General features: G+C 50.0%; 10 protein-coding genes and 1 non-coding gene across 11 annotated transcripts; 7 read left to right on the top strand and 4 right to left on the bottom strand.

Annotated features, from left to right (window-relative positions):
- Positions 1-692: 692 nt before the first annotated feature.
- Positions 693-2,070, top strand: AKAW2_80474A (NAD(P)/FAD-dependent oxidoreductase; the record flags this gene model as incomplete). The annotated part of the gene is made up of 2 exons (XM_041681498.1): positions 693-1,785; positions 1,850-2,070. The coding sequence occupies 2 exons, from the start codon at positions 693-695 to the stop codon at positions 2,068-2,070; spliced, it is 1,314 nt and encodes a 437-aa protein (XP_041548435.1).
- A 170-nt stretch (positions 2,071-2,240) lies between these two features.
- On the bottom strand, positions 2,241-3,368 carry AKAW2_80473S (phosphatase PAP2 family protein; the record flags this gene model as incomplete). The annotated part of the gene is made up of 4 exons (XM_041681497.1): positions 2,241-2,613; positions 2,666-3,005; positions 3,069-3,162; positions 3,222-3,368. The coding sequence occupies 4 exons, from the start codon at positions 3,366-3,368 to the stop codon at positions 2,241-2,243; spliced, it is 954 nt and encodes a 317-aa protein (XP_041548434.1).
- Positions 3,369-3,674: 306 nt separating this feature from the next.
- On the top strand, positions 3,675-4,520 carry med7 (mediator complex subunit MED7; the record flags this gene model as incomplete). Its single annotated transcript, XM_041681496.1, has 1 exon — positions 3,675-4,520. One exon carries the CDS (start codon positions 3,675-3,677, stop codon positions 4,518-4,520), a length of 846 nt encoding a protein of 281 aa, XP_041548433.1.
- Positions 4,521-5,603: 1,083 nt separating this feature from the next.
- AKAW2_80471S (putative C6 transcription factor) lies at positions 5,604-7,956 on the bottom strand (the record flags this gene model as incomplete). Its single annotated transcript, XM_041681495.1, has 6 exons — positions 5,604-5,859; positions 5,923-6,680; positions 6,809-7,494; positions 7,543-7,628; positions 7,693-7,805; positions 7,858-7,956. 6 exons carry the CDS (start codon positions 7,954-7,956, stop codon positions 5,604-5,606), a joined length of 1,998 nt encoding a protein of 665 aa, XP_041548432.1.
- Positions 7,957-9,104: 1,148 nt separating this feature from the next.
- Positions 9,105-10,228, bottom strand: AKAW2_80470S (uncharacterized protein; the record flags this gene model as incomplete). The annotated part of the gene is made up of 2 exons (XM_041681494.1): positions 9,105-9,622; positions 9,703-10,228. The coding sequence occupies 2 exons, from the start codon at positions 10,226-10,228 to the stop codon at positions 9,105-9,107; spliced, it is 1,044 nt and encodes a 347-aa protein (XP_041548431.1).
- A 2,177-nt stretch (positions 10,229-12,405) lies between these two features.
- Positions 12,406-12,933, top strand: PKR1 (V-type ATPase assembly factor PKR1; the record flags this gene model as incomplete). The annotated part of the gene is made up of 1 exon (XM_041681493.1): positions 12,406-12,933. The coding sequence occupies one exon, from the start codon at positions 12,406-12,408 to the stop codon at positions 12,931-12,933; it is 528 nt and encodes a 175-aa protein (XP_041548430.1).
- Positions 12,934-14,100: 1,167 nt separating this feature from the next.
- On the top strand, positions 14,101-16,997 carry AKAW2_80468A (anaphase promoting complex subunit 2; the record flags this gene model as incomplete). The annotated part of the gene is made up of 2 exons (XM_041681492.1): positions 14,101-14,622; positions 14,682-16,997. The coding sequence occupies 2 exons, from the start codon at positions 14,101-14,103 to the stop codon at positions 16,995-16,997; spliced, it is 2,838 nt and encodes a 945-aa protein (XP_041548429.1).
- A 157-nt stretch (positions 16,998-17,154) lies between these two features.
- On the bottom strand, positions 17,155-18,515 carry AKAW2_80467S (TauD/TfdA family dioxygenase; the record flags this gene model as incomplete). Its single annotated transcript, XM_041681491.1, has 4 exons — positions 17,155-17,518; positions 17,579-17,839; positions 17,903-18,168; positions 18,240-18,515. 4 exons carry the CDS (start codon positions 18,513-18,515, stop codon positions 17,155-17,157), a joined length of 1,167 nt encoding a protein of 388 aa, XP_041548428.1.
- Positions 18,516-19,774: 1,259 nt separating this feature from the next.
- Positions 19,775-19,846, top strand: AKAW2_t80014A. The gene has a single exon. It is a non-coding gene; the product is annotated as a tRNA-Gln (tRNA).
- Positions 19,847-20,447: 601 nt separating this feature from the next.
- AKAW2_80466A (uncharacterized protein) lies at positions 20,448-21,108 on the top strand (the record flags this gene model as incomplete). Its single annotated transcript, XM_041681490.1, has 4 exons — positions 20,448-20,514; positions 20,587-20,693; positions 20,767-20,795; positions 20,883-21,108. The coding sequence occupies 4 exons, from the start codon at positions 20,448-20,450 to the stop codon at positions 21,106-21,108; spliced, it is 429 nt and encodes a 142-aa protein (XP_041548427.1).
- A 1,051-nt stretch (positions 21,109-22,159) lies between these two features.
- Positions 22,160-23,188, top strand: AKAW2_80465A (uncharacterized protein; the record flags this gene model as incomplete). The annotated part of the gene is made up of 1 exon (XM_041681488.1): positions 22,160-23,188. The coding sequence occupies one exon, from the start codon at positions 22,160-22,162 to the stop codon at positions 23,186-23,188; it is 1,029 nt and encodes a 342-aa protein (XP_041548426.1).
- Positions 23,189-23,241: the final 53 nt, after the last annotated feature.

Below are 23,241 nucleotides of genomic sequence, written 5' to 3'. Positions count from 1 at the left end.
TCAAAGCAAGCCACAAGACGATTGTACGGGTGGGGGAATAATAAGGTAAGGTCCAAGCGAACGAATAGCCGGTATGCACCTAGTGGCTAATACTTTGTTGCGACCAGCCCAAAGTCTGGTCATTCTGGTGCTATCTCGCATTTAGGCTAATGCAGCCCTCTGTTCCATCCGCCAGTATCTAGCATAGTTTCGTGGCGATGATTCGACATGCCAACTACCGGCAGGGAGGGGGCTCTCGGTCTTGCTCCGCACACACTTCGAATTGGTTGGCCGACGTCGGCGGAGTGGCGGGCCATTCAAGCACGCAAAGATAAAGCTAGGATTGGAGTTTGAGCTTTGGTGGGCCAGGATAAGACGCGTTGGACAGTGCACGCGGGGGGAGATTTTGTGTTTATCGGTCCCATAGGGTAACCGGGCGGTCGCTACCGCTCGATAACCACCGCGTGGACCTTCCTGCCTATCGGTGGGTAAGACAAGCCCGACATCTGATGATTCAATGCCCTGGTCGTCGCCATTGTAATGCTGTAGTATAAAGGCCACGTCTCGTATATCCTTCATAGGATTCTCTTATCCCGTCAAAGAGTTGCTTCACTTGGAAAGCTGTGCAGGTCAAGAGCCATCCAATTGGTGCGGCATAGCGATCTCTCTTTCAACCCCTCCAACATCGTTGACCGCGCCCAAACTACATCGCAATGGCAATCACCAAATCTTCTTCCATTTTGATTGTTGGTGCGGGCACCTGGGGCTGCTCTACTGCCCTACACCTGGCTCGCAGAGGCTACACCAATGTGACTGTCCTGGATCCTTACCCTGTCCCCTCCGCTATTTCTGCAGGAAACGACGTCAACAAAGTCATTTCTTCCGGCCAATACAGCAACAGAAAAGATGAGATTGAGGTGAACGAGCTTCTGGGAGAACAAGCGTTCCAAGGATGGAAGAACGACCCTCTCTTCCAGCCCTACTACCACGATGTCGGCCTCCTCATGTCTGCGTGCACATCAGCTGGCCTGGACCGCCTTGGTGTCCGAGTAAGGCCCGAAGCCGACCCGAACTTGGTGGAGATGTCGCGGCCAGAACAATTCCGTGATCTTGCTCCGGCTGTGCTCAAGGGAGATTTCCCTGGGTGGAAGGGTTACTTTCTTCGCTCCGGTGCCGGCTGGGCTCATGCCCGGAATGCTCTCGTCGCGGCCGCCAGGGAAGCACAGAGACTTGGTGTCAAGTTCGTTGCTGGTTCGCCGGCAGGCAGAGTCATCACCCTTATTTTCGAGAACAATGATGTGAAGGGTGCCGTTACTGCTGATGGCAAAATCTGGCGTGCGGAGCAGACGATCCTGTGTGCTGGTGCAAATGCCGGGCAGTTCTTGGATTTCAAGGACCAGCTGCGCCCAACTGCCTGGACGCTTGTACATATCGCTCTGAAGCCCGAGGAGCGTGCACAATACAAGGACATGCCCGTCATCTTCAATATCGAAAAGGGCTTCTTCTTTGAGCCGGATGAGGAGCGCGGGGAGATCAAGATCTGCGATGAGCATCCCGGATACACAAACATGGTCAGATCACAAGATGGGAAGCTGCAAAGTCTTCCCTTCGAGAAGACACAAGTGCCCCTGGAATCCGAGAAGAGGGTTCGCGCGCTTCTCAGAGAAACTGTGCCTCAATTGGCAGACCGTCCGTTCAGCTTCGCGAGAATCTGCTGGTGCGCAGACACCGCTAACCGCGAATTCATCATTGACCGTCACCCACAGCACAAATCACTGATTCTGGGATGTGGTGCTTCTGGCAGAGGTAAGACGCCACGCCATAGCCCCAAATAAGATGCGTTTCCGTTACTAACGTGCACCATTAATAGGCTACAAATACCTACCGTCCATCGGGAGTCTGATTGTCGATGCCATGGAGGGTAAAGTTCCTCAGAAGGTCCACGATCTCATCAAATGGAGCCCAGAGATTGCTTCGGATAGAAACTGGAGCGACACTCTGGGACGATTTGGAGGCCCTAACAAGGTGATGGACTTCCACGATGTCAAGGAATGGACCAGTGTACAGCATAGGGACATTTCCAAATTGTAAGAATAGGTATGAGTAATGAATATCCAAAATTGACAACATTGAGCGCACAATACAATAAAATCTCTACTATAAGGGCGAGCGTCCAAAGTAACGGTACATCAACAACACAAAAATCTAGGGTATCACAGAAAGAAACAGGATGGTGAAAATGTGGCAAATGACATCCACCTCTAGGAGGATGTAGATTCTGCAAGTTGATATGACTCCCGAGCATCCCACTGACGCGCAACAGATGCTGAGCCCGGAAGCTGCTGTTCCTCATCACCAGGCAGTTTGGAGAATCCATCTGGTCCGATGATATCGTCTCTCCCATATGGGCAGTCGCAGGTTACTGACCGAAGGGCTGGATAATAGCGTCGGTACGAGAAATAGGCTACCATCAACCCGAGGAGCGATCCACAAGTAACATCGTATACATCGTGGCGGTAATCGTCCAGGCGAGAGATAGCAACTAACAAAGCGCAGAGAAGCGGAGCAAAGGCTACGAGGCAGCGACAGAGGTCGGTCCTCGGTCTGAACACGTGCATTTGACCGGAAAGGAACCTGGGTAAACGATTAGCGCTATTCTATGGGTTGTCGCGGCATACAAGCTTACAGTGACATATAACCGAGCCCACCAAATGAGAAGCTACTGTGGCCACTGGGGAAACTCCTCCATCCTTCTTGGAGGATGTGCTCGTTGGTTTGAGTACACACCGTCCATGAGACCAGCAAGTCCTTGGGGGTCCCTTTCCTTGGTAGACAGCGAGAAATTAGATCAGGGCGAGGTCGGCCAGCGGCGTTTTTGATAATGTCGGTAATAAGGCTCGTTAGCATAAGTGCGATGAGAAAGCCCAGCAAAGTCACTTGGACCTTGTGAGGGTAGGGACGGAACACGGCTGCCCAGGCGAGGAGGAGAAGGAACGGAATGACGCCAGCATAAATGATAGACCAAACTGTAAACCGATAGTAAGCATCCAGGAAAAGTCGACGTTGACAGGGCAGGTGCAGTATCTCACCGACTGGAACCCTCTCCACAACAGCGAAGGGATACTGGATACTTTTATTGTCCAGGGAGAACATGCGATGAAATGGGGTCGCAAAAATTTGAATCTGTGAGAAACATTCTGATTAGTGCATGATTTAGTCAAACGGCAGGTCTGATGGCGTACCAGTATCCAAGCAGCTACAATGCACGCCAGCGCGACAGCGTCGACGACCGGGTATGAGCGCTGATACAAGCGGGACATTGTGCTAGTTGCTTCTCTCACAGGAGAGCGAGGGCTTGCTGAGCCAGCAGCAAGTCCACTGCGAGGCATTTTGTGGCGCTCAGTTCGTATCTACAACGCTCATGAGAAACCAGCGAAGAGTCAGCGCCTGGCTGGATAGAGTGGTTGGGAAGTTGCGCAACGGAGGCCGTGGTTAGTTAGTGGATGATGAACAAGAGCAAGTGGCCGCCTGGCATGAGCACGGGCCAACAACACCGGACATCTCCGCATTGCGCCGCCGACTCGACTGTCCACATTCTTTCCTGCATTCACCTCTTGATCTCGTGTCCATCGCGTGCTACCAGCCCTACCCCGACTCATCTATCGCACTACAGCTGTCAATTTCGCGAGAGAACCATGGCCGACGCCGCACAGCAACGGACGCTCGCGACTGCCTTTGCCCCGCCGCCTCCGCTATGGAAACACTTCACGCCCGATAATCTGCAGAGGCTCGAGGAGGTCAAGAAAGAGGCATCCAAAGGTGAGGATGGGAAACCGCAGAAAAAGAAGTGGTCACCTGCCGAATTGCGCGCTCTTGATCTGCCACCAGAGCTTCGGCTTCTCGTCCCTCCAGCGATCCCTGACACCGGTCATTACAGCGTATTCGGAGAGCTTCAGAACGTAAGTCTTCGATCATTGCCTCGCCGTAACGCTGCTAATCACGCATCCCCACAGCTTTCAACTGCTTTACCGTCCCTGAAAGATCAAGGCATCACCCAGCTGTACCCTTCGTCGTCTCCGGCAGATACCGACCGTCAATCGCCCTCGGGGCCATCCCGGCCGCTCAACCACGCATACTACCTCCTCAAAATCAGCAAATCTCTCCTCCTAAACTTTCTCGAATTTGTCGGCGTTCTATCCGTGTCTCCGGAGCAGTTCGAATCCAAAGTGGAGGACCTGCGCAACCTCTTCATCAACGCACACCATCTCCTGAATTTGTACAGACCACACCAAGCTAGGGAATCCCTGATCATGATGATGGAAGAGCAATTGAGTCGAACCAAGGGAGAAATTCAGCAGATGGACAAACTGAAAGCCGAGATCACTGGTGTTCTAGAACGGTTGGAAGCAGATGGCATCGCTGCGCAGTCACATCCCCAGCAGACCGACGAGGACAGCAAAAAGGACTCGGAAACAAGTCAAAAGACCATCGAAGATGCACAATTAATTTGGGATCTCCTGGACGGTAAGATTGAGGGTTGAAGATCTCGAGTGCCGATAACCTCGTGCTCATCCGGGAACCACCCACGAGGGAGCTATTAGCTTCTGCTACATCACCTGCCATTCTACAGCCCAGGTGCAGATCAGCAATGTCAGTACTGAGTACTGGTGGAAATATGACCAAATTGCGAAATCTACGAGCTATACATCTATACTATCGCGACCAAGTCTGGACTGAGTCCGCTCAACAAGGGCCGGCGATCAAGCCAAATACAGGCAGACACAATCCACAGTGACCAAGGCCCAAGCATCCAGACATTACATACACGCCTCACGGGCACCACAGACCGGAAAGCATCCACTTTTCGATACCCATAAATTCCACACTGCGGTCGGGAACAACATGGTTCCGCTAAGATCACGTGCGGCGCTAACGGCGCGCGTTTAAATTCCCACCAAATTTTCTCCCGCAACTTTTCTTCACGCATACAACAACGAAGATTCGACAATGGCCAAGCTAGTTCATTGAGGACTGAGCGGTATTGGAAAGCTTAATGATGCTTCACATGCTGCTTAACCTTTAGGTCCAGCTTTTGGCTTAATTGACATTACATTCACAGAGTATTGGTAAGTCGAGCAATATGTCTCCCTACTTTGGCTTATATGATGATTTGCGTATTATCTTTGTTTCAACCCCATCTGAAAGTACAAATTGTACTCTTTGATTATAACTGCGCATATAATATCTGAAATAAGCTTTATCGCTTTTGTTGCTTTGCTTGCAATCACAACAAGAATGTTCGAACTGTCTTGCTGACTTTGTTCAAGATCTAGGTTTCTACTCTGTTACTATTATGATAGTTCATCAATATATTATCTCTTGAAACCAAAATTCTTCTCGTAAAAAAGTGTAAATATTCTCTATATTTTAGCCAATCGCATTTTTTTATCGATAAAACATAGCACCCCCCCCCCCCCAATGTTGAATCCCTCCTTGGGCGCCCCCTGACAGTTATCCCTTCCAAGATAATATAACCAAACGCCAAGCCAAGTCTTCCCTAGCTGTATATAACCTGTACACCTCTCCATAGAACACAAATAATCCCATATATGATGAACCCATCCTTAGCCAGAACGCTCATGCCACGCTTTCTCAATCGCACAGCTAGCCAGTCTATACAACTCAGCCACAAAATCCGCAATCATTTTGATATGCACGATTTCATGGACCGAGGACGGTTGGCGCAGGAAAATCCTTTCCAGCATGCTCATTGCCGTTTTGAGTAGGCCGAGATCTTTGGTGGCCTGGGGATCGGAGGGGTTTTGGAGGATGTTGCAGAATATGGCTAGCAGGGCGGACATGGGGTAGAAGATGAGGGTCCTGAATATATCGTTGTCAGTAAAGGGTGCTGTTGAAGAGTGGGGTGGAGGGAAGAATACGTACCAGAACATACCGTCGATCAGGACATGTTCTGATGCTTGAAGGTAGAGTAGTGTTGAACGACTGGCTTCGACGGACAGAGCTAAGCTGGAGTTGACGCCGTGCATGATTCCACCTTCTTCCTTAGACCAGTCCCTGCATCGGCCACTGGCTTGGTGGATGATTGTCATGCAGAGATGGTAGTTTAGCCGCAGTATGACTGAATGCATGTTGGCGTTCGGGTCGGGGGTTTCTTTCACGAAGGATAATGTAGGCCGCCATGCTAGAGGTATCGACAGTCTCCATTTTTCGAGCTCGTCGTCCAGTTCGCGGATTTCCTTCAGGATCTCGGCGTCCGTTTTCTTCAGACCTTTGAAAGAGTACAGGGCGTTGTAGGCACGAGCCTTGATTATACTCAGGCGGATGTCCACTGGGAAGACTGGATCTTCGGGCATGTCTTCTGGAGGTATTTGCCGGCAGTCGAGCGGGAAATTGAATAGAGTCTCACTGTAACTGGCGGGTATTGTTAAGTCACAGTTATCTTCCGTAAAGAGCTGGGGCTGTCCAGTCCGAAGGGACACATCTTTTTCAATCGTGTAACCGAGCCAGAAGAGATATCGGATTTGTCTCTGTGACCTCATGGCGATCTCGTTTTGCGGCGTCTCCGGGTTTTCTGGCATTGAACTAGCAGTGTGTCCGCCTAGGATGAAAATCATGCGTGCTGCGATTGAACCGTAGTAGCTGGCTGACTGTAAGTTGCCGGTTACTAGCTCGAAGAGTGACTATCAATGAAGTCAGCGAATGAGAAAGTATAATTAGAGATTTGGGATGTGTGGTCTTTGTATAAGAATAGCGCAACCGACATGGATGGGCACAGAGGCCAAGCGGGATTAGAGGATTAGGAACTCACCATCATCGATATCACCTGTAGTCCCTCCACCGAAGCAGACTCTTGCAAAACCTGAGGCAGTAAGCATTGTGCTCTCGTGAAGTAGGTCTCACTGTTAAGAGGGGCATATTTTCGGAACTCATGCTCAAATTCGAGAGGTGGTACTAAAGATGTAAAGGCGGCAAAGGCAAGCACACATGCCTTGGTGCTCACTTTCCCATACGAAAGCCTTGTTCGTGGTTGCTGATAAGCATTTTCAATAGTTTCCTTGAAGAGAACAGGATCCACAACTGGAAATATACGCCTTACAAAGGACATGCAAAACAGCCTGAAGTAAGTGTCTATGACGTTTCGATCAGGCAGGTCGAATGCGCTTTCGGGATGGGGATTCGTCACCAGCGCATTGGATGTTAATGCCCGTTGTCTTTCCCACGGCGGCTTGTTGGAACTGACTAACTTGCTGAGCGCAATATTTTGTCCGGTCCGTGATTGAACCCATTGTTTGCCCTCTGGGAGCAGTAACGGAATGCCCGTGAACAGGTTTATGCATCCCAACTCGCGACCTGCGAAATGTAGAGGCACCGAAGAAGAACCTGACTTCTCATTGAAGGTCGAAGATTCTCTCGAAAAGTCGTGGGTATATTCAGAAGATCGCGACCCTATAGGAGATTCATGATAATCGATACTAGGTGGTGTTGCAGAGGGAGCTGTGTATGTTAGTAGATGGAGATTAGTCGTTGACTCGGCATACTGACTAGGCTCTTTGAGAAGATTCTCCGTAAGGAACTTTTCTATGCGCTCAATACGCTCAGCCAGTCCGGGAGTTTCTTTCTCTCTAGATCTGGATACACTGTCAGATGAGGCTCCAGCTACTATTTTCTTTTAGTAGGAGACAAGAGATATACCCTTTTGCATCGCTCTTGGCTTTCCGCTTCCGAGTAATGACCCGGTTAAAGGTACACGGAATGTCATGATGACTGCACCAATTACACTGAGGCACAGCTGCATCACATTTAATCTACAGAAGGTCAGAAATTTACTCCGAAGCACGTTCAGAGAGCAAGACCGACCTTTCTTTTGTAGCATGAATCGCAGGCCCTCGATATACGCTTCCTATGCTTCTGGGAGTCTTCTTCCGACCTGTCAGCAGGTGCCGGAGAGTGATACATGTTATATGATGTCCGCAATGAACATATATGCCGTAGTAGATCAGTAGCATCCAAAGGAGAAGGCAATAGCAAGGAGATAGGAATCTGACGGATGTGCTGAAGGCGAAAAGCTTCCGACCCGCTGACAAACACGCAACTGTGGGCCGGAATTACCAGGTTAGTAAGCGGAGATAAGGATGGTCTAGAACCAAATCTTCCGACAAGAATAGCAACCAGTAATCTACTCAACGTTGCAAATTTCATTTCATGTCACTCATAAATTCGTAAGTCCTAACTAAATAGTCATGTTATACACAAAGAATTGAACTGCACTGGATCTACCAGTAGATCAGTGCAACCGTCTTCACAGGCAACATTAGGCCTCTATCACGGCCTGCTCCTCCTCATGCAACAGGTCTGCCTCGATAGCACGTCTACGAGCCTGCTCTGCTTCGCTCGAGTTATCCTTGAAGACCTGATCCATCTCTTCCAGAGACCTACCCTTGGTCTCAGGTACGAATAAGAGTGTCCATACGAAGGCCAGCGAACAGAAGACTGCAAAGAATACGTAGGCGCCGTATCCGGTATCTTCAACAAGCGGCGGCGTGATCAGGCCCTATTTAACATCCATATTAGTACTGCGCTGTATCTTGCTGTTATTCCAGGGTTAACTCACAATAATAAAGTTGTTCAGCCAGTTAGAGCAGGTCGAAAGGGCCACACCCTTGGCACGGAGAGAAGAAGGAAACACCTCTGCGATGGGTTAGACACGAGTGGCTTTTCAACATTCAATGAGGGTGGACACTTACCAGCTGGCAGCGCCCATCCTACTGGACCCCATGAGCCACCAAAAGCAACCATATACAAAAGTAGAAGAGCGACGCTGGCCCAACCCTGTGCGCGGTGTGCGGGCCAGTTGTCGGAGTAGAGGCTAACCAAGACGGCCACGATGATATGGCAGATTGCCATGATAGCTACACCCCAAAGCAGAAGAGCCCGGCGACCGAATTTATCCATGGTGGAAATACTGGTGATCACACCCACCAGCTGTCCCACGTTCACGATACCCGCCATCAGGAGTTGCATGCTGTAGTCTAGACCCATCGTCTCGAACAGTGTAGGTGCGTAGTAAATGAGGGCATTGATTCCGACGAACTATCCCCGAATTATTAGTTGCTTTCTGGGATGATTTTTTGAGGCATCTTGCTGCTCACCTGTTGGAAGAACATCATCATGACACCAATGTGCGTCCTCCGCCAGCAACCCTTTTTGAAGCAATCGGCCCAGCATGCCAGATCAAGCAAAATTGCATTCTTGATTCCCCCACCCTGCAGATTGGGGTGCTTTTCTGCGTTGAGTTCCTGATGGAAGCGAACCTCGGCTTTGATGTCCAGAAGCTCCTGTCTGACGCGCTTATCGGATGGAGGCAACTGACGCAGTTTCGATAGACTCTGAAGAGCCTCCTGGACCCTTCCTTTGGCAACAAGCCATCTTGGAGAGAAAGGCAGTACAATAACACCCGCCGATAAGATGAAACCCGGGATCAACTGCAGCAGGAAGGGAAGGCGCCATGCCCACTCTCCAGACATGTATCTAGTGCCATAGGTGATCCAGTATGCAATGACGATTCCAAGGACGATGAACAACTCTTCCATGACCAGAAGTGTACCACGGCACTCGGGAGGACCTATCAGAAATTACAGGTCAGCTGACGCTCAATGTACAAGTCATGAAACCAGCCCGGTATGGAACAGTCATAATACTCACTAATTTCGGAGATATACAAGGGAGCCACCATTGACAGCATACCAATCCCCACACCACCAATCAGTCGTGCGACAGTCAACATGGCATAGTCGACCGCTGCTGTCTGCAATACTGATCCAACCGTGAAAATGCAAACTGCGACGATGATCGAATAACGGCGAGAGATTTTGTCCGCAATCCAACCCTGATTCATGGCACCAAGGAATGCCCCTAGCTCGATCATCGCTGTCATCAAACCTTTCCAAAAGCCGGAGTTCACCTCGGGGAAACGCTCCAAGAATTGGTCCATGACTAGGATGACCGAGACTACACCCTGATCATACCCAAATGTGAGACCTCCCAGCGTCGAGCAAGCAGCACACATGAGGACGAATGGGTTTGCTATGAGTCCCCTAATACCTGGGGGTCCATAAGGTTCCCTTTCGGGGAGAGGGTCCTCTGCATGGTGAGCAATGCCCCCCTGGATGGATGAACGACCATCCGGAGACAGCTCCTTTGCAGGATCTATAGGCTTCTTATCCATCATGGGATATGAAAAAGGGAGTAAGAAAGAGGAGAGATGATTGATTCAAGGAGAAGGGATGGGTGTAGGCCCGGCTTGATCGCAAAAGCGATGCCTGTTGTCGCTATCAAGATAGCACGTGAGTTGATTTACAGTTGATTTACCAAGAAAGCGAAGAGGAGACGCGAGTTACACCGCAGCTTATATAGATACATCAATTGACTACAGTTAACCCGGCCAGCCAACCAGAAGGAACCAGATGCCCAAGGAATTCAAGAGGCCGGGAAGCGACGTGATTCGCAGCAGACAGCACGGTAGGATTCGGACGATTCCATAGCCATGAAGCAGAAGGGGGGAGAAGAAAAGAACCCTAAGCTGCGATCTGCAGGCCAATGTCGAATCGTAATGTCTGGGTGAAAGTGGGCCGGCGGGCGGAGACCGTCAGGGAAGTTGTGAAGTGGAGGTGGTGAGGCCAAACTGTGGTCCGTTTTAGCGTATCGCAGTCACCCTGGTTCGAATCCACAAGAAAAGCGCAGGCATGGGATGGAACTACATGGAAAGCCGGTTTGGTCTTTAGAGAGCGAACAGCTTCCAATTCAGAGGATATATAGCCAATTTGACAAGCTCACCAAGATTTAACCTTGCTTGTCATTTTTGATTACTTTGTGACTAGATATTCGTTCGGTTTCCCAATTGAGGAAAGCAGGACATCCCGTGACGGCAACACGTGCGGACATCACCATCTCGCATTCCGACCAGATGAGCGAATTGACCGAAAGTCTCACCCTGTCTCACCCAGTTTTAGTGTCGGAGTAAAGCCGTCCTATCTGGGAGTCGGTTGTCTCCCAGCTACTTACTACTGTGGTACGGAGTACAAACCCCAGGATTACCTTTAGGATGTCTCCGCATCCGCATGGCTACAGGCCCGCTATTAAACGCATGGTCGAATGAGCTGGACGCATGAGAGTGCCCCGATATATACTCGATAAGACACCCCATGTCCTCGTCATCGTACTTCAACAGCCGTGGATCATACACTGGCATCTTCATGGATGATACCTCTTCAGTCTGCCAATCACAAGGTTTTCTGGGATGTCCGAAAGCGGGTGCAGGAGGTGCCGCAGGAGCAACTACTACCAGCATTTACTCAGTACTACATCATCTAAACGGCGGAATGCGGCAATCGAAGCGGAAGCCATCAGGTCGAAAGCCGATCAGCGGTATTTGATAGATGGGCCAATCCAAGGGAAGTTTAACCAAAGTAGCCGTGTAGGTTACCGGAAGAAGATACATCCAGTTGTAGCTTGACTTGGCTTTGGGATGTTCGGGCCCAAAAACCCAAAATGCCGCGCTTTCTTAGTTAGCAGGATAGGTATAATGAAGTAACATTATCACTGCATATCCGTCGTGAGTTGGGGATCGGTCATTCCGACCATCCAGCGGTCATGATCATGAGAGATCGATGCCTGAAGGGAGAGTCCCGTGATGATAAACCGGGTATTTCACACCCATCGCTGCCTTAAATCGTAAATTAGTAACTAATGAGTAGTAACGTTACGGCGAAAAGAAAGGGCAGCTGCCCCTCCGTCGGGCGGGCGTGACGTGACGCTCTCCAAACTCACCCCCAGAAAGAGTCAACTCCCCTTCAATATCTTCATTCCTTCTTTTCCTCCCTCTCGACAGCCCACCAGCTTCTCATTCTTACCTCCCGTGTCTTTCTCTCGATAGTTAGCAGCTGTATCTCTCCCCACGGGGATTTAAACTTCACCATTAGCTCCTGGCAAATCGGCCTAGGATCCAGTTCCCGTTCTCCTCTTTTTCCCCACCTTGAACCTCGACTCAAACGCCGACCGTCTGCCTGCTTCGGTCGACTACCGGTCGTCTCGTCCTACCTTCCCATCTGCATCCTCTCGTCTCCCCTCCGAACGGCATTTTGTTTTTGGCCACCGGTCCGCAGTTGCGACTGAGATCCCGGTTTGCTGCATAGTTTGTCATCCTCGATCCCCGACATCCCGGCCTTGCTAACAGGTTGTTGCACTATCCGTCCACAGGGAAAGAAGAAAAACTCAACAACAACAACGGATTCCAGTTTCCGACATCAACGTCATTACACAGTTCCCCCTACCCCAGAGCCGCTTTCTGTGACCCCAAGTCTCCAGCCGTTCCCCGCAACTAGCCGCAATCGCGCGTAATCCGAAATTATGGGCTCGTTTATGGAGGACCTCTGGTCTAGCATCTTTACCCCGGGTCCCACCCCCTCCCTCCTCATCGCGACCAACGTCACCTTCGCTGCCCTTCAGGCTCTCCTGTTCGCCCTCCTCCTCGCCACCTATAGCATCCACTTTTTCGTCCTGTCTATCTTGTCCGGCGCCCTATGGTGGTCCATCAACTGGTTCGCTCAGGAGCTTAGGCAGGTGCAAGCTGAGGAGGCGGAGAAAAAGCAACAATCGGAAGAGCCTGCAGAGAGCCAAGCCAAGTCAGACGGCAGTCGGAAAACCCCGGCGACTCTCGACAGTGCCGGGAGCGATACGGAAACAGAACTTCTAACGGAGCACAAGGGTGCTGCTGCCACCGCTTCCGCTCCTCGGTCTCTTGCTGCATCGGCAACACTTCGGCCACCGGAGGAACAAGGCGAAATTCGGAAGCGCCTGAGCGTCAGCGGTGAGAGCTCTGGTTACCAAAGCACCGATAGCGAGTGGGAGAAGGTAGATGACGGTAAGGCGGCCTAGGCGTACACGGGATTGGATCATTGTCAGGGATTGTTAGTACATCAGCCTAGGGGCCCGTGTGGTGTCCCGACTTATTTCTTGACCATCCTGCGTCGGACATGGGCCGATACGGCTTCGTTGCCATACACCATTTCCGTCTGTGTCCCATATAGATACCAGAGAGGCATTCTGTTTGCTGCACCGGCAAGATACCCTATAGATGACTGATACATGCCGGGCAATGGAATGAAATGTAGACCTGTTACTTGATACTTTGATGGTCCAGCATACAGGATAGTATGACCAGGTTGGTGGCCGCGATACTTTCTTGCTTCCACTATGACTTCTAGCAACAAAGTCCCGCGGCAAAGCTATAAGCCCGGTCTTGCATGTAGTCCGGATATCCCTTTGCCCGTTCACATGAATGAGGGCGGGTGTTGTTGCTGATATCTCATGCAAAGTTTTGATCCCCGCTTTCAAGCTGCATGGAAACCCCGCCGGGGCACGATGGGATTGACCAATCTAGACATGGCCGTAGATATGAGAGAGAGCTGAGTATTGCTGTGCTACTGAGCAAAGGTCTCGACTCATAAATTGTCTATCATCTGACTAGGAGGATGTACACCATGACCTTCTCTCCACCCACACTTAGAACGAGGTTATGTAGATGCATGCAGAAGGTGCTGTATTTGCCTGGTTGGTCTGTTTTGGGCATTCTCAGTTCTTTGCTTCCTTCTCAAGGACACGAGAGCATCATACTGAGTTCAGTAAAATGCTTGATGCTGGATTGATAGTAGCACCTCGTTATATATATTCCAATTACAAATGTTCAAAGATTGAGAATGCTGGTGGCATCAACAGTTTTCACAAAATGCGAGATACTGACCAGACTAAACCTATGTACTATATTCAATAGATACAAAGCAATTAATGCTGGCGGGAATCAAGGCCAAAGCTAGCTCTATATATTCTGAAGCTCCTCTATGCAATGCATCTGATTGCACATTTCCTCTTTCGGAACTCTTATCGATAAGCATGTTGATCAGATGACTAAGCACATTATCCATGATGGTGCCAAACACCGGCATCAACAAACACCCCTCAAGCCATGGCATCCTGGTGAAGGAGTGCTCTCAGACGCGACTCATCCAGATCAATGATGGAGTGAGCCATTGCTGAACCGCCAACATGCCATCCACAACCACAACCATCCACACCAGTCGCCGACGCGTCTTCAACTCCGTCCTCCCCTCCGCGTCCCTAGAAGATTTCCCATCCGCCGGCCTCGCAATCGGACCTACAACCTCCACTCTCTTTCCGAATTTCTCCTCCGGCACGAAAACCCGCGATAGCAGCTCGCAGTTTCGATCTTCAATAACGTCAGATAAAACCGATATTGACGAGCCATGGATGGACCAAGTGACATTGGACCGCGCCTGGCAGGTTGCGACAAAGTTCCTTGCCATCCCGGATTGCGGGTTCGATATACTCTACCGATATGAGGATATAGGAGAGGCGAAGTTTCTGCGCTTGACGAATCGCGACAAGAAACCTACACGGGAGGTGATGGACGCCCTCGAGTACTTGATGAAGCCTTTTACAATGGGTTTGGATGTGACGGAGGATATGGCGCAAAGGAATATCCTGGATTGGTATGCATATGAGATGCGGAGGCACTTTTTGAAGAATTTCAGGGGTGGGCTGTATAAGGTAAGTCTCACATCCAAGCTGTCTCCAGCTATGTGTGGTACTGATCGTGGAGTATGCAGCTTCTGAATTATCCCCAGAAAGAAAGGTTGCTACATAAGATCGTGGAATGCCTGCAGCTGGCAAGGAGGATATACTTTTCGCATTTGATGGAATACTTACTGCCGCTTCTCGATACTTCCGATCAAGAGCCTATGTTCGTCAAGCTCCGGACGTCGTTCCACATGATGGTCGCTTATGCGTTGCCGTGGTCGTTGAGGTCTACGTTGCTGACACATGTTATTACTACGGAGGCTTTAGTTATCCTGGGGATTGATACTCTGGGTGAGGAGAGAGATGACGAGTCAGGGAGCGTTGATGATATGGAAGTCGATCGGCAATTCTCGGTCTCGTACCAGGACTGGCGAAATGAGCCCTCTGTCGAGGCCAGGATGAGCCTGATGGCTGGAGAGGATGCGCGTGTTAGTGCGTCTCGAGAGGTCCTTCTGGTGCTCTTTGATGGGCTACAGATGGTTGGCATGGGCGGCGACAAGGCGCAGAAGGTCTTTGCTAGTGTCATGGATACCATGCTGAGCGAATTCATTCGAGCGGCATACACCGGGCAATGGGAAGGGCCTTCACTAGTCGTCCAGCATTTACGGCACTGGATTGAGAACGTGTTCGCGCGGCTGGTCGTCCAAGTCCTAGCCATAATTAACACTCCAGAGTCTGGGATCAGGGAACCGGATAGTCTCGATGTGAATCTGAGTGATGTGGAGAAGTGGCAGGAAATTGGTATTTCTCGCCTTGGGGCTCTCCGGGTAGGCGAACTCTTTGATATCATTGTTGAGTGGCCTGCGAGCAGTGGAGCTATCGAAGATTTACGGCACTTTACTACGTATCCGGCAGCACGATCCCATCTAACGCACTCTTTCATTGCCGTTCTCAACCAGCGATTGTTGCACCCAGGTGCATCTACTGTCGAGATTCTGCAGGTGTATATCTCCATTATACGGGCATTCAACCTATTAGATCCGAAGGGGGTGCTTCTGGATCGAATTGCTAGGCCCATTCGCAGATACCTTCGCGACCGCGATGACACCGTCAAGGTCATCGTTGGCGGGCTCTTGTCTGATCCGGCCGATGCTGATGGACAAACTGCTTCTCACACGGACACACTGGTGGAGTTGTCAGCCGAACTGACGAAAGCACACCAGAACTCGCTGCGAGCCGACAGCGGAGAACTCGACTGGGATGATATGAACTGGGTTCCCGACCCGGTCGACGCGGCACCAGACTATCGGAAGTCGAAAACGTCTGACGTTATTGGAAGCCTTATCAGTCTCTTCGAGTCCAAGGAGATGTTCGTCAAGGAGATGCAGAACATGCTGGGTGAGCGACTACTACAGAAGCGTGCCGACTTTGACCAGGAGATGTCCGTTCTGGAGCTTCTCAAGGTACGCTTTGGTGACAATGCCTTGCAAGCTTGTGAAGTCATGCTGCGGGATATCTTCGACTCCCGCCGTGTTGACGCCGTTATACGCAATGACCAAGGATTGAGCGGAAAGCGCAAGGCTCAACTGCCAGTTACTCCTGACGGCAGACGAGCAACAGAGGATGAAGAAGACATGCCAGAGCTTCACGCCAAGATCCTCTCGCACTTCTTCTGGCCTGAAATCCAAGGGTTAGAGTTCAATGTTCCAGAGGAGATTTCCTCGCTCCAGCAGCGCTACGCGCAAGGGTTTGGATCGCTGAAGCAGTCGCGCAAGCTCACCTGGTTGAACGGACTCGGACAGGTCACTGTGGAGCTGGATCTCGAGGACCGCGTGTTCATGGACGAGGTTACTACCTGGCAAGCCACAGTGATCTACGCCTTTAATTCGTCGTCGGACGAGGCCGTGACTAAGACAACGGATGGACTCGCCAGCGAACTCGGTATGTCGACTGCACTCGTGCGCAGCGCATGTCTCTTCTGGGTAAGCAAGCGTATTCTCGTGGAAACACAGCGGGATACATTCCGAGTCCTGGAGGTCCTTCCGAGCGAAGAGGGCGATGCATCAAGCGGAGAGCCTGGATTACCTGGAGCAGGTGATGCAGAGGACCAGTCAGCAGAATCAGCACAAGCAGCAGCCGAGGCAGATGCGGCGGCGGCAGCGGCAGCGAAGGAAACGGCCGAAGCGGCGGCGATGGAGAAAATGAATCTGTATTGGCAGTTTATTGTGGGCATGTTGACCAACCAGGGCGCAATGCCACTGCAACGGATCGTGATGATGCTGAAGATCGCCGTTCCGGGAGGATTCCCATACAGCAACGAGGAGCTGCGAGAGTTCCTAGCCGGGATGGTGTCAAAGGGAAAGCTGGAGATCATCAGCGGAGGCAGCTACAAGATTGTGCAGTGATTGCATATTATATCTATCTCATAAAAGGCAAGCTTGTATGAATCATGAATAATGAGGTACATTGAGGTATAGCAAAACTCTCATAACTAGTTTAACATGGTATTGAAGCTAAACGTACACATTACAGACATGAATATCATCGAGTCGTTTTGACCCGTTACTCAGCATCCAGAGGAGCCACCGGGGCCTGATCATCGACCTGGATACCACCTCTCTTCTTCTCATTGCTATCCCAGAACGGCAGCTTCCATCCGCCCTCGCTCTCCGGCGTGGCCAACCACAACCGCATGAGATGGCGTCTGGGCGTAGGCGGAGCGTGATCAACATAGGCCGTGCGTGCATGCAGCACATGGGAGTTGGCCAGGAACTGAATGTCGCCGACTTCGAGGATCATGTGCAGTTTGACGCGGTTGCAAGTCGCCTCAAGGACCTCCAGAGCTTCAACCTGAGCAGCCGAAAGCGGAGGGATGATTCCAGCGTCGGAAAAGCGAGTGAGAGAGCGCACATAGTAGGGGTCCCACCTGCAAAAGTATCAGCACAGTCCTTCACTCATCGAACCATCGAAGACAATGGATACATACTTGGTATAAACGCGAGGGTTCTCCCCACGCTCCAGATATACAACACTCGTCTTGATATACTCCTCCTGTCCCGTGCTCGTCTCGCCCTTCCGGTCGAAGTACCAGATCGGTTCCGTGAGGGTCTTGAGCACATCCGGGCGCTCCTTCGCCAGGACGTTATAGACGTTGTGCGAGGAGCACAGGTCAGATTCACCTCCCTCCTTGGCGCGGTGGATGCAAAGCAAGCCAACGATATCGGAGTCATCTGCGTGGAAGAATTGTCTACACAATTAGCTACCCTCTCCATAGATGGCACGGAAGCAACAGCTGGAATGTGATACGCACCTAGCATTCGTGCGATAAATCCGCACAGAATCGATCTGCGTCGGATCCTCGCCCAGATCCTTCACATGGCCGAGCACATGGCCCCGACTGTTCTGGCTAACAAAGTACCCGAGGTACGTGCCGAGACCCATGTACGCGACAGCAGACTTGTGGTTTCCCCACTTCTCAACAGGGAAGCCCTTGAAGAGGATGAATCCCTTGCCGTCGAGGAGGTCGGCGCGGAGTTCGTGCAGGCGGGCAGCTAGGTTGGGGAGGGGGAAGTTGCTCTACCATCGTCGTTAACACATTACCTTGGAACCACAGAAGAACCAACAAAGATAGTAGACAGGTGGCTTACCTTGCTAATACCAGTCATGGGAATCTTCGCCTCCAAAAACCCATCCGCAGCGGCGGATAACTCCTCGATCTCCTCCTCCGTGAACCGATGCGTCCATTTCTCCGGGTTATTGCTGTAATCCTCAGGCTTCCAGACCGTGGGGCCAGTAATCTCCTTGGGGAATTTATCGAAGGGATGGATATGTTCGTAGAGGGGAGGGTGTTGACCAGTGGTTTTTAGTCCGTCGGGGAAGACGTCTAGGGGGATAGTGGCGGGTTGTTGTTGGGTTAGAGCCATGATGGAGTCGGAATTCAATAGAGTAGACGGAATAAATAAATAAATGAGATCTTATCAATCAGAGATTGATACCAACGCCAACAGTAGTAGTGATAGTAGTAGTAATTCAGTACTAATTTACAAAAGAAAGTAGCTGCAAGAGAAAGGATACACCAGTAGTATTTATATACCCCTCATTCCAGAAACCTTTCCCTCCCCCCTCATATCCTAGTCATCATCCCACTTCAACCCCTGGCCAACTCGCCGAGCATGTTCGGAACGATAAGCGATGTAACCATCAGTGGAGGGGAATTGCGTGCGCCCTGACTATACGTTGAAACCATCTGCGACTTCTCATAGGAGGAGTGCGCCGCGGGTGTTGGTCGGCGATCACGAATGTTGATTTGCCGATGGCGCAATCTCGGCTGTGGTTGTTGTGATGCCCGCGGGAAAGAAAGGCTTGTAATTGATTCCGCTGGAATTTTGGTATGCATAGAATATACTTAGATGAGTGTTGGATTACTTCTTGGTGGTGTATGTTGTAGTTGTTGATGAGATAGTTGGTTTATCTAGTTGGTGGATGAAGTCGTATTGATGTTAGGATTTACTTACTATTAGGAAGACGATGGCTGGTGGATGGCTAGACCATGGAGGGTCGGGTATATGAGAGCGATGATCAGCGGAGAAAGTGCCGGTAGGCCGGTAGTGAGTAGTAGTAATTACTGTTGAAGATGAATTTCTCGGGCGAGAGATGGGATAAGTATGATCGTATGTTTCTCATTTATTGGTGTTTTGAGATGATGGGGTCGTCATGATAGTGGATGGGATGAGGGCATGTGTTTCCTGATCGGGTAGTAGGCTTTTCTATTGCGGAGCGATGGTACCTGATTACGACTAATTACTTATTCACTGCGTGGATTGACTGTGTCTGATATAATTGGGTACAATGTGATAATTCTCATGTAACCCAGTCCCTTCAATTCCATTCACATGCGGATTGAAGATCCATGGTGTTGATTTATTTTGTCTACTACAATGCCGGTTGCTTCGCATCAAGGAGTATCAGGCAAGGCGACAGGATCTGTTATATCACTATCAAGCATGGACTAGTCAATTCTAGACCTAGTATAATTTGAAGGGGTATAAAGTACAAAGTATATACAATTAGTCGCAATCCTGACATGAAAACTATGAGGAGAGGCAGCTTGATCTCCGACAGCTGTTTGTACATCATTATTCTATTTATTTATCCTATTGTAGGGACAACTATCACAACAACAGGTTGTGTAGTGTAATGGTTATCACTCTGGATTCTGATTCCAGCAATCCCGGTTCGATCCCGGGCACGACCTTTTTGCCTTCCACTTACCATCTGAGATGTCTAGAGAGTCTCTTCTTTTTGCTCTTCACTTTCTACTATTTTCCTCTCACACACCGAATCTAATATACCATTCATAATAGTCGAAAAGGCACCAAGCCAACCAATTGAATCACAATTTACCATCTAAGTATTCGGCGAAGCATCCGTCATGACAACAGATTCTGCCACCTTCTTGAAGGCGGTCAAAAAATATACAGAATCCGAGCTCACTTTTTCGGAGCTGTTAAAAACTCTATCCGCCTATATCCGCTTATATCCGCACTTTTCTCTGCGAGGTCGATGGAGTTCTGCCGCTCTTGGCGGTGAAAATGAGCGGTCAGAACGGGCAGTACATTGCTCCGCATGACGTTGAGGGGTCATCCATGCCACCATGTACCACTCAGTTAATCAAAGGACGTCTTGGTATCGAGATGAAATGCCTCTGATATCCCTTGTATATATCGCACAGTCTTTGTGTCCACGTCTACATCCCCAATAACCAGATACCTACCATCTAAATGAACCATCTACCTCCTCTCCTCGAATGAGCAACACAACTCACCTACAACCACCTAGTAGCTACTTCCTACCCGATGGCTGACATCCTGCGACGAAGAGGAATATACAAAACTACTCATTGGATACATCCGCTCTCGCAGGGTTAGTATCACCCCCATTAATCCTTTGGTCCAAGTCTCGTAAAAAAAAAAAAGGCACTCTAAACCACGATAGCCCTAGGAATAGCATACAGACAAACCTCTCTGGAGACGCTATCTGCAAAGGCCGGGGTAGCGTATAGTTATACAGTAGATTTTGCGGGGACGTCTATTAAGAGAAGGGTGAGTTTATCCCACATTACAATTGGGAGCAAGGTATTGGGCAAATAGACAATAACACTGTTTGGATTGTTAGTATCCCCGCGTCGTTGAGGGGAGAATCCAGTGAGTATATCTATCTACCTGCTACTATGATATTGCCGAATGCCATATTCGATATGCATTGACTCATCAGTACTGATACATATTTAGAGGAACAACACCCCACCTCTCAAGCAAAGACAAAGCCGACGGCCAGAAAGTCGTCACGGTTGGATTCCATGCCCGGAATGGAACGAGATACTTGTCCATCCATGCTCACGGCGACGGCACTTGGAAAGAGTTTCTTTCGCGGGCGGGAAAGGCTGTTTTGCGTAAGGAGAGGGATGGATCTCAAAGGAGGGCGATGCAGGGGAGAGTGAGTAGATCTTCCTGCTAGATAGTGGTTGTGTTTGTGTGGAGTTATTGATTTAGCGTTTGTATTTGGCGTTGGCATAGCTTCTTGTTTGTTTCATTCGTCTTCTTTCGAACCGTGAGTTCAGTTATGCTGTGTGGGCATTTAGACTTGCGTTATGTCCTAGGAAGGTGAATAGCACATGAGAATACTATTCATGTAATCACAATGATTCTAACATAGCGCACATCAATATGTATCATCCACACTAGTAGTAACCACTACACAGCAGCGCGTCCCTTGTCCAACCTACTCCGATCAAAGCAACATCCATTGCAACTAAACCACAAGATCTATAAATGTAGACTTTGCTAGAAGATCTCACTCACTAAGTTCCGGGCTATAACCCCGAACCAGAGAAAGACGCCTGTAATACTGGTTGCGTAGCGTACTATATCCGCAGCAGGAGATAATCCGACTAGGAACATGTTTGAAAACCTGGTCAAGGTTATAGTTTTGACTTTCTATATCGTGGATGGTGGCTTGGATGAGGCGTTAAGGTTATTGAAGCGTGGGTAACTTTGATCAGGATGATGATTATGACATGTTTGTCGCTTAATGCTGATGGAAGTATGACTTGTGTTGCCTCTTTATTCGGATTGATCGTTCTTTGTTTTCAAATATGCTCTTTTACGACAGTTCGAGTTGAGTCCGCTGGAAGGTAGTACAAGAGTAACTGTAGCGAACACCCCCAACTTGGATACATCCAACGTATTATCTCGCCCATGGACCCATAGACCTTTGAAATAAATATTATGGGCATAACATTCTGACAAGCAGTAATTTAATGCCATCTCAACCCAAATCGCAATAACCTCCCCGAACCAGCGAGATTCAACCCTAAAGCGGCGCGCCCGCGTCTCGATCACCTACCGAAAGAGGAAACTCGATCCCCAGGGTCCGCGGTTCCACACTTTCTTTCTCGCCTTATCAAAGTCCCAATCTGTTTAGATAATAGTTTTCTATCAGACGCATCTACCCCTCACCACTCCCCGAAACCCCTCAATAAACCTATAACGCACGCACGCAGAACACAATGAGAACCCAGAAACATCTCCACATCGCCGTCCTGGACGTCGACGTCCCGGTTCCGAACGTCTACTACGCTCGCGGTCTTTATAGTACCCAATTTCGCAAGCTGCTTCGGGCTGCTGCGGGGCGGATTGCAGAAGATGAAGGAAGAGGTGAAGATATTGAGATCCACACCACTGCGTTCGACACTCTTGGTGGTAATTTGCCGTCGCTGGCTAGTTTAAGCACGCAGCCTACTGCCACAGTGACCAAGGCTGGGGAGGTTATCAATCCGCTGGCTTTGCCTATCACCGGTATCTTGATTACGGGGTCAGTGGCGTCCACGTATGGTGCTGAGTACCAGTCATGGGTTGCACCGTTGCTGGAGTTCATTACCACTGTGTATGAGCAGTATCCGCATGTGCGGATCTTTGGAAGTTGTTTTGGCCACCAGGCGCTTGCAGAGGCTTTGCTTGCGGGATCTGCTTCGGCCAATGAGGTCAAGGTGGGATGTTGTCCTAATGGAAAAGAAGCTGGACTGGCGCAGGTTGAACTCACAAAGGGGTTTGTGGACGCATTTCCCTGCTTGAGGGGAAAGCGCGCGTTGAGACTGCAGATGATTCATGGGGATTGGGTGACGGTTGAGTCTTCACCTGAGAAAGCGCTTCCCTCGCCTTGGATGAACATTGGGGGATCAAAGCCTTGCCCTATTCAAGGCTTGTATTGTCCAGGACGTGTTCTGTCCTATCAAGGTCATTTTGAATTCGACTCCTTCGTCAACCGTGAGACATGTGTCGACTTTGGAGGGAGATTGGGGTGGGCGAAAGAGCTTGTCGAGCAGTATGTGACGGCAATTGGAGACGTGGACGGAAGCGGTGATGACTCCAAATTAGCCGCGGAGGTGCTGGTAAGATTCTTTGCGGGTGAAGATGGCGCGCATGACAAGCAAGACATGATCAAGGCACAGGATGAGAAGAGCGTGGGAGTAACCAGATTAATTGGTGGTCTGGTGGGCCAGTTGATGGGTGGGAGCTGGTGGCCCAGCAAGGCATAAGAGAGTAGTATAGAAGCCTTGGAAGTATTGGGAAAAGATGACGACACCATCTA

The sequence above is a fragment of the Aspergillus luchuensis genome, chromosome 8, assembly GCF_016861625.1.
Source record: "Aspergillus luchuensis IFO 4308 DNA, chromosome 8, nearly complete sequence".
Taxonomy (NCBI): Eukaryota; Fungi; Ascomycota; class Eurotiomycetes; order Eurotiales; family Aspergillaceae; genus Aspergillus; species Aspergillus luchuensis.
Note: the sequence above shows the minus strand (reverse complement) of the source record. Positions and strands in the feature narration are given on the sequence as shown.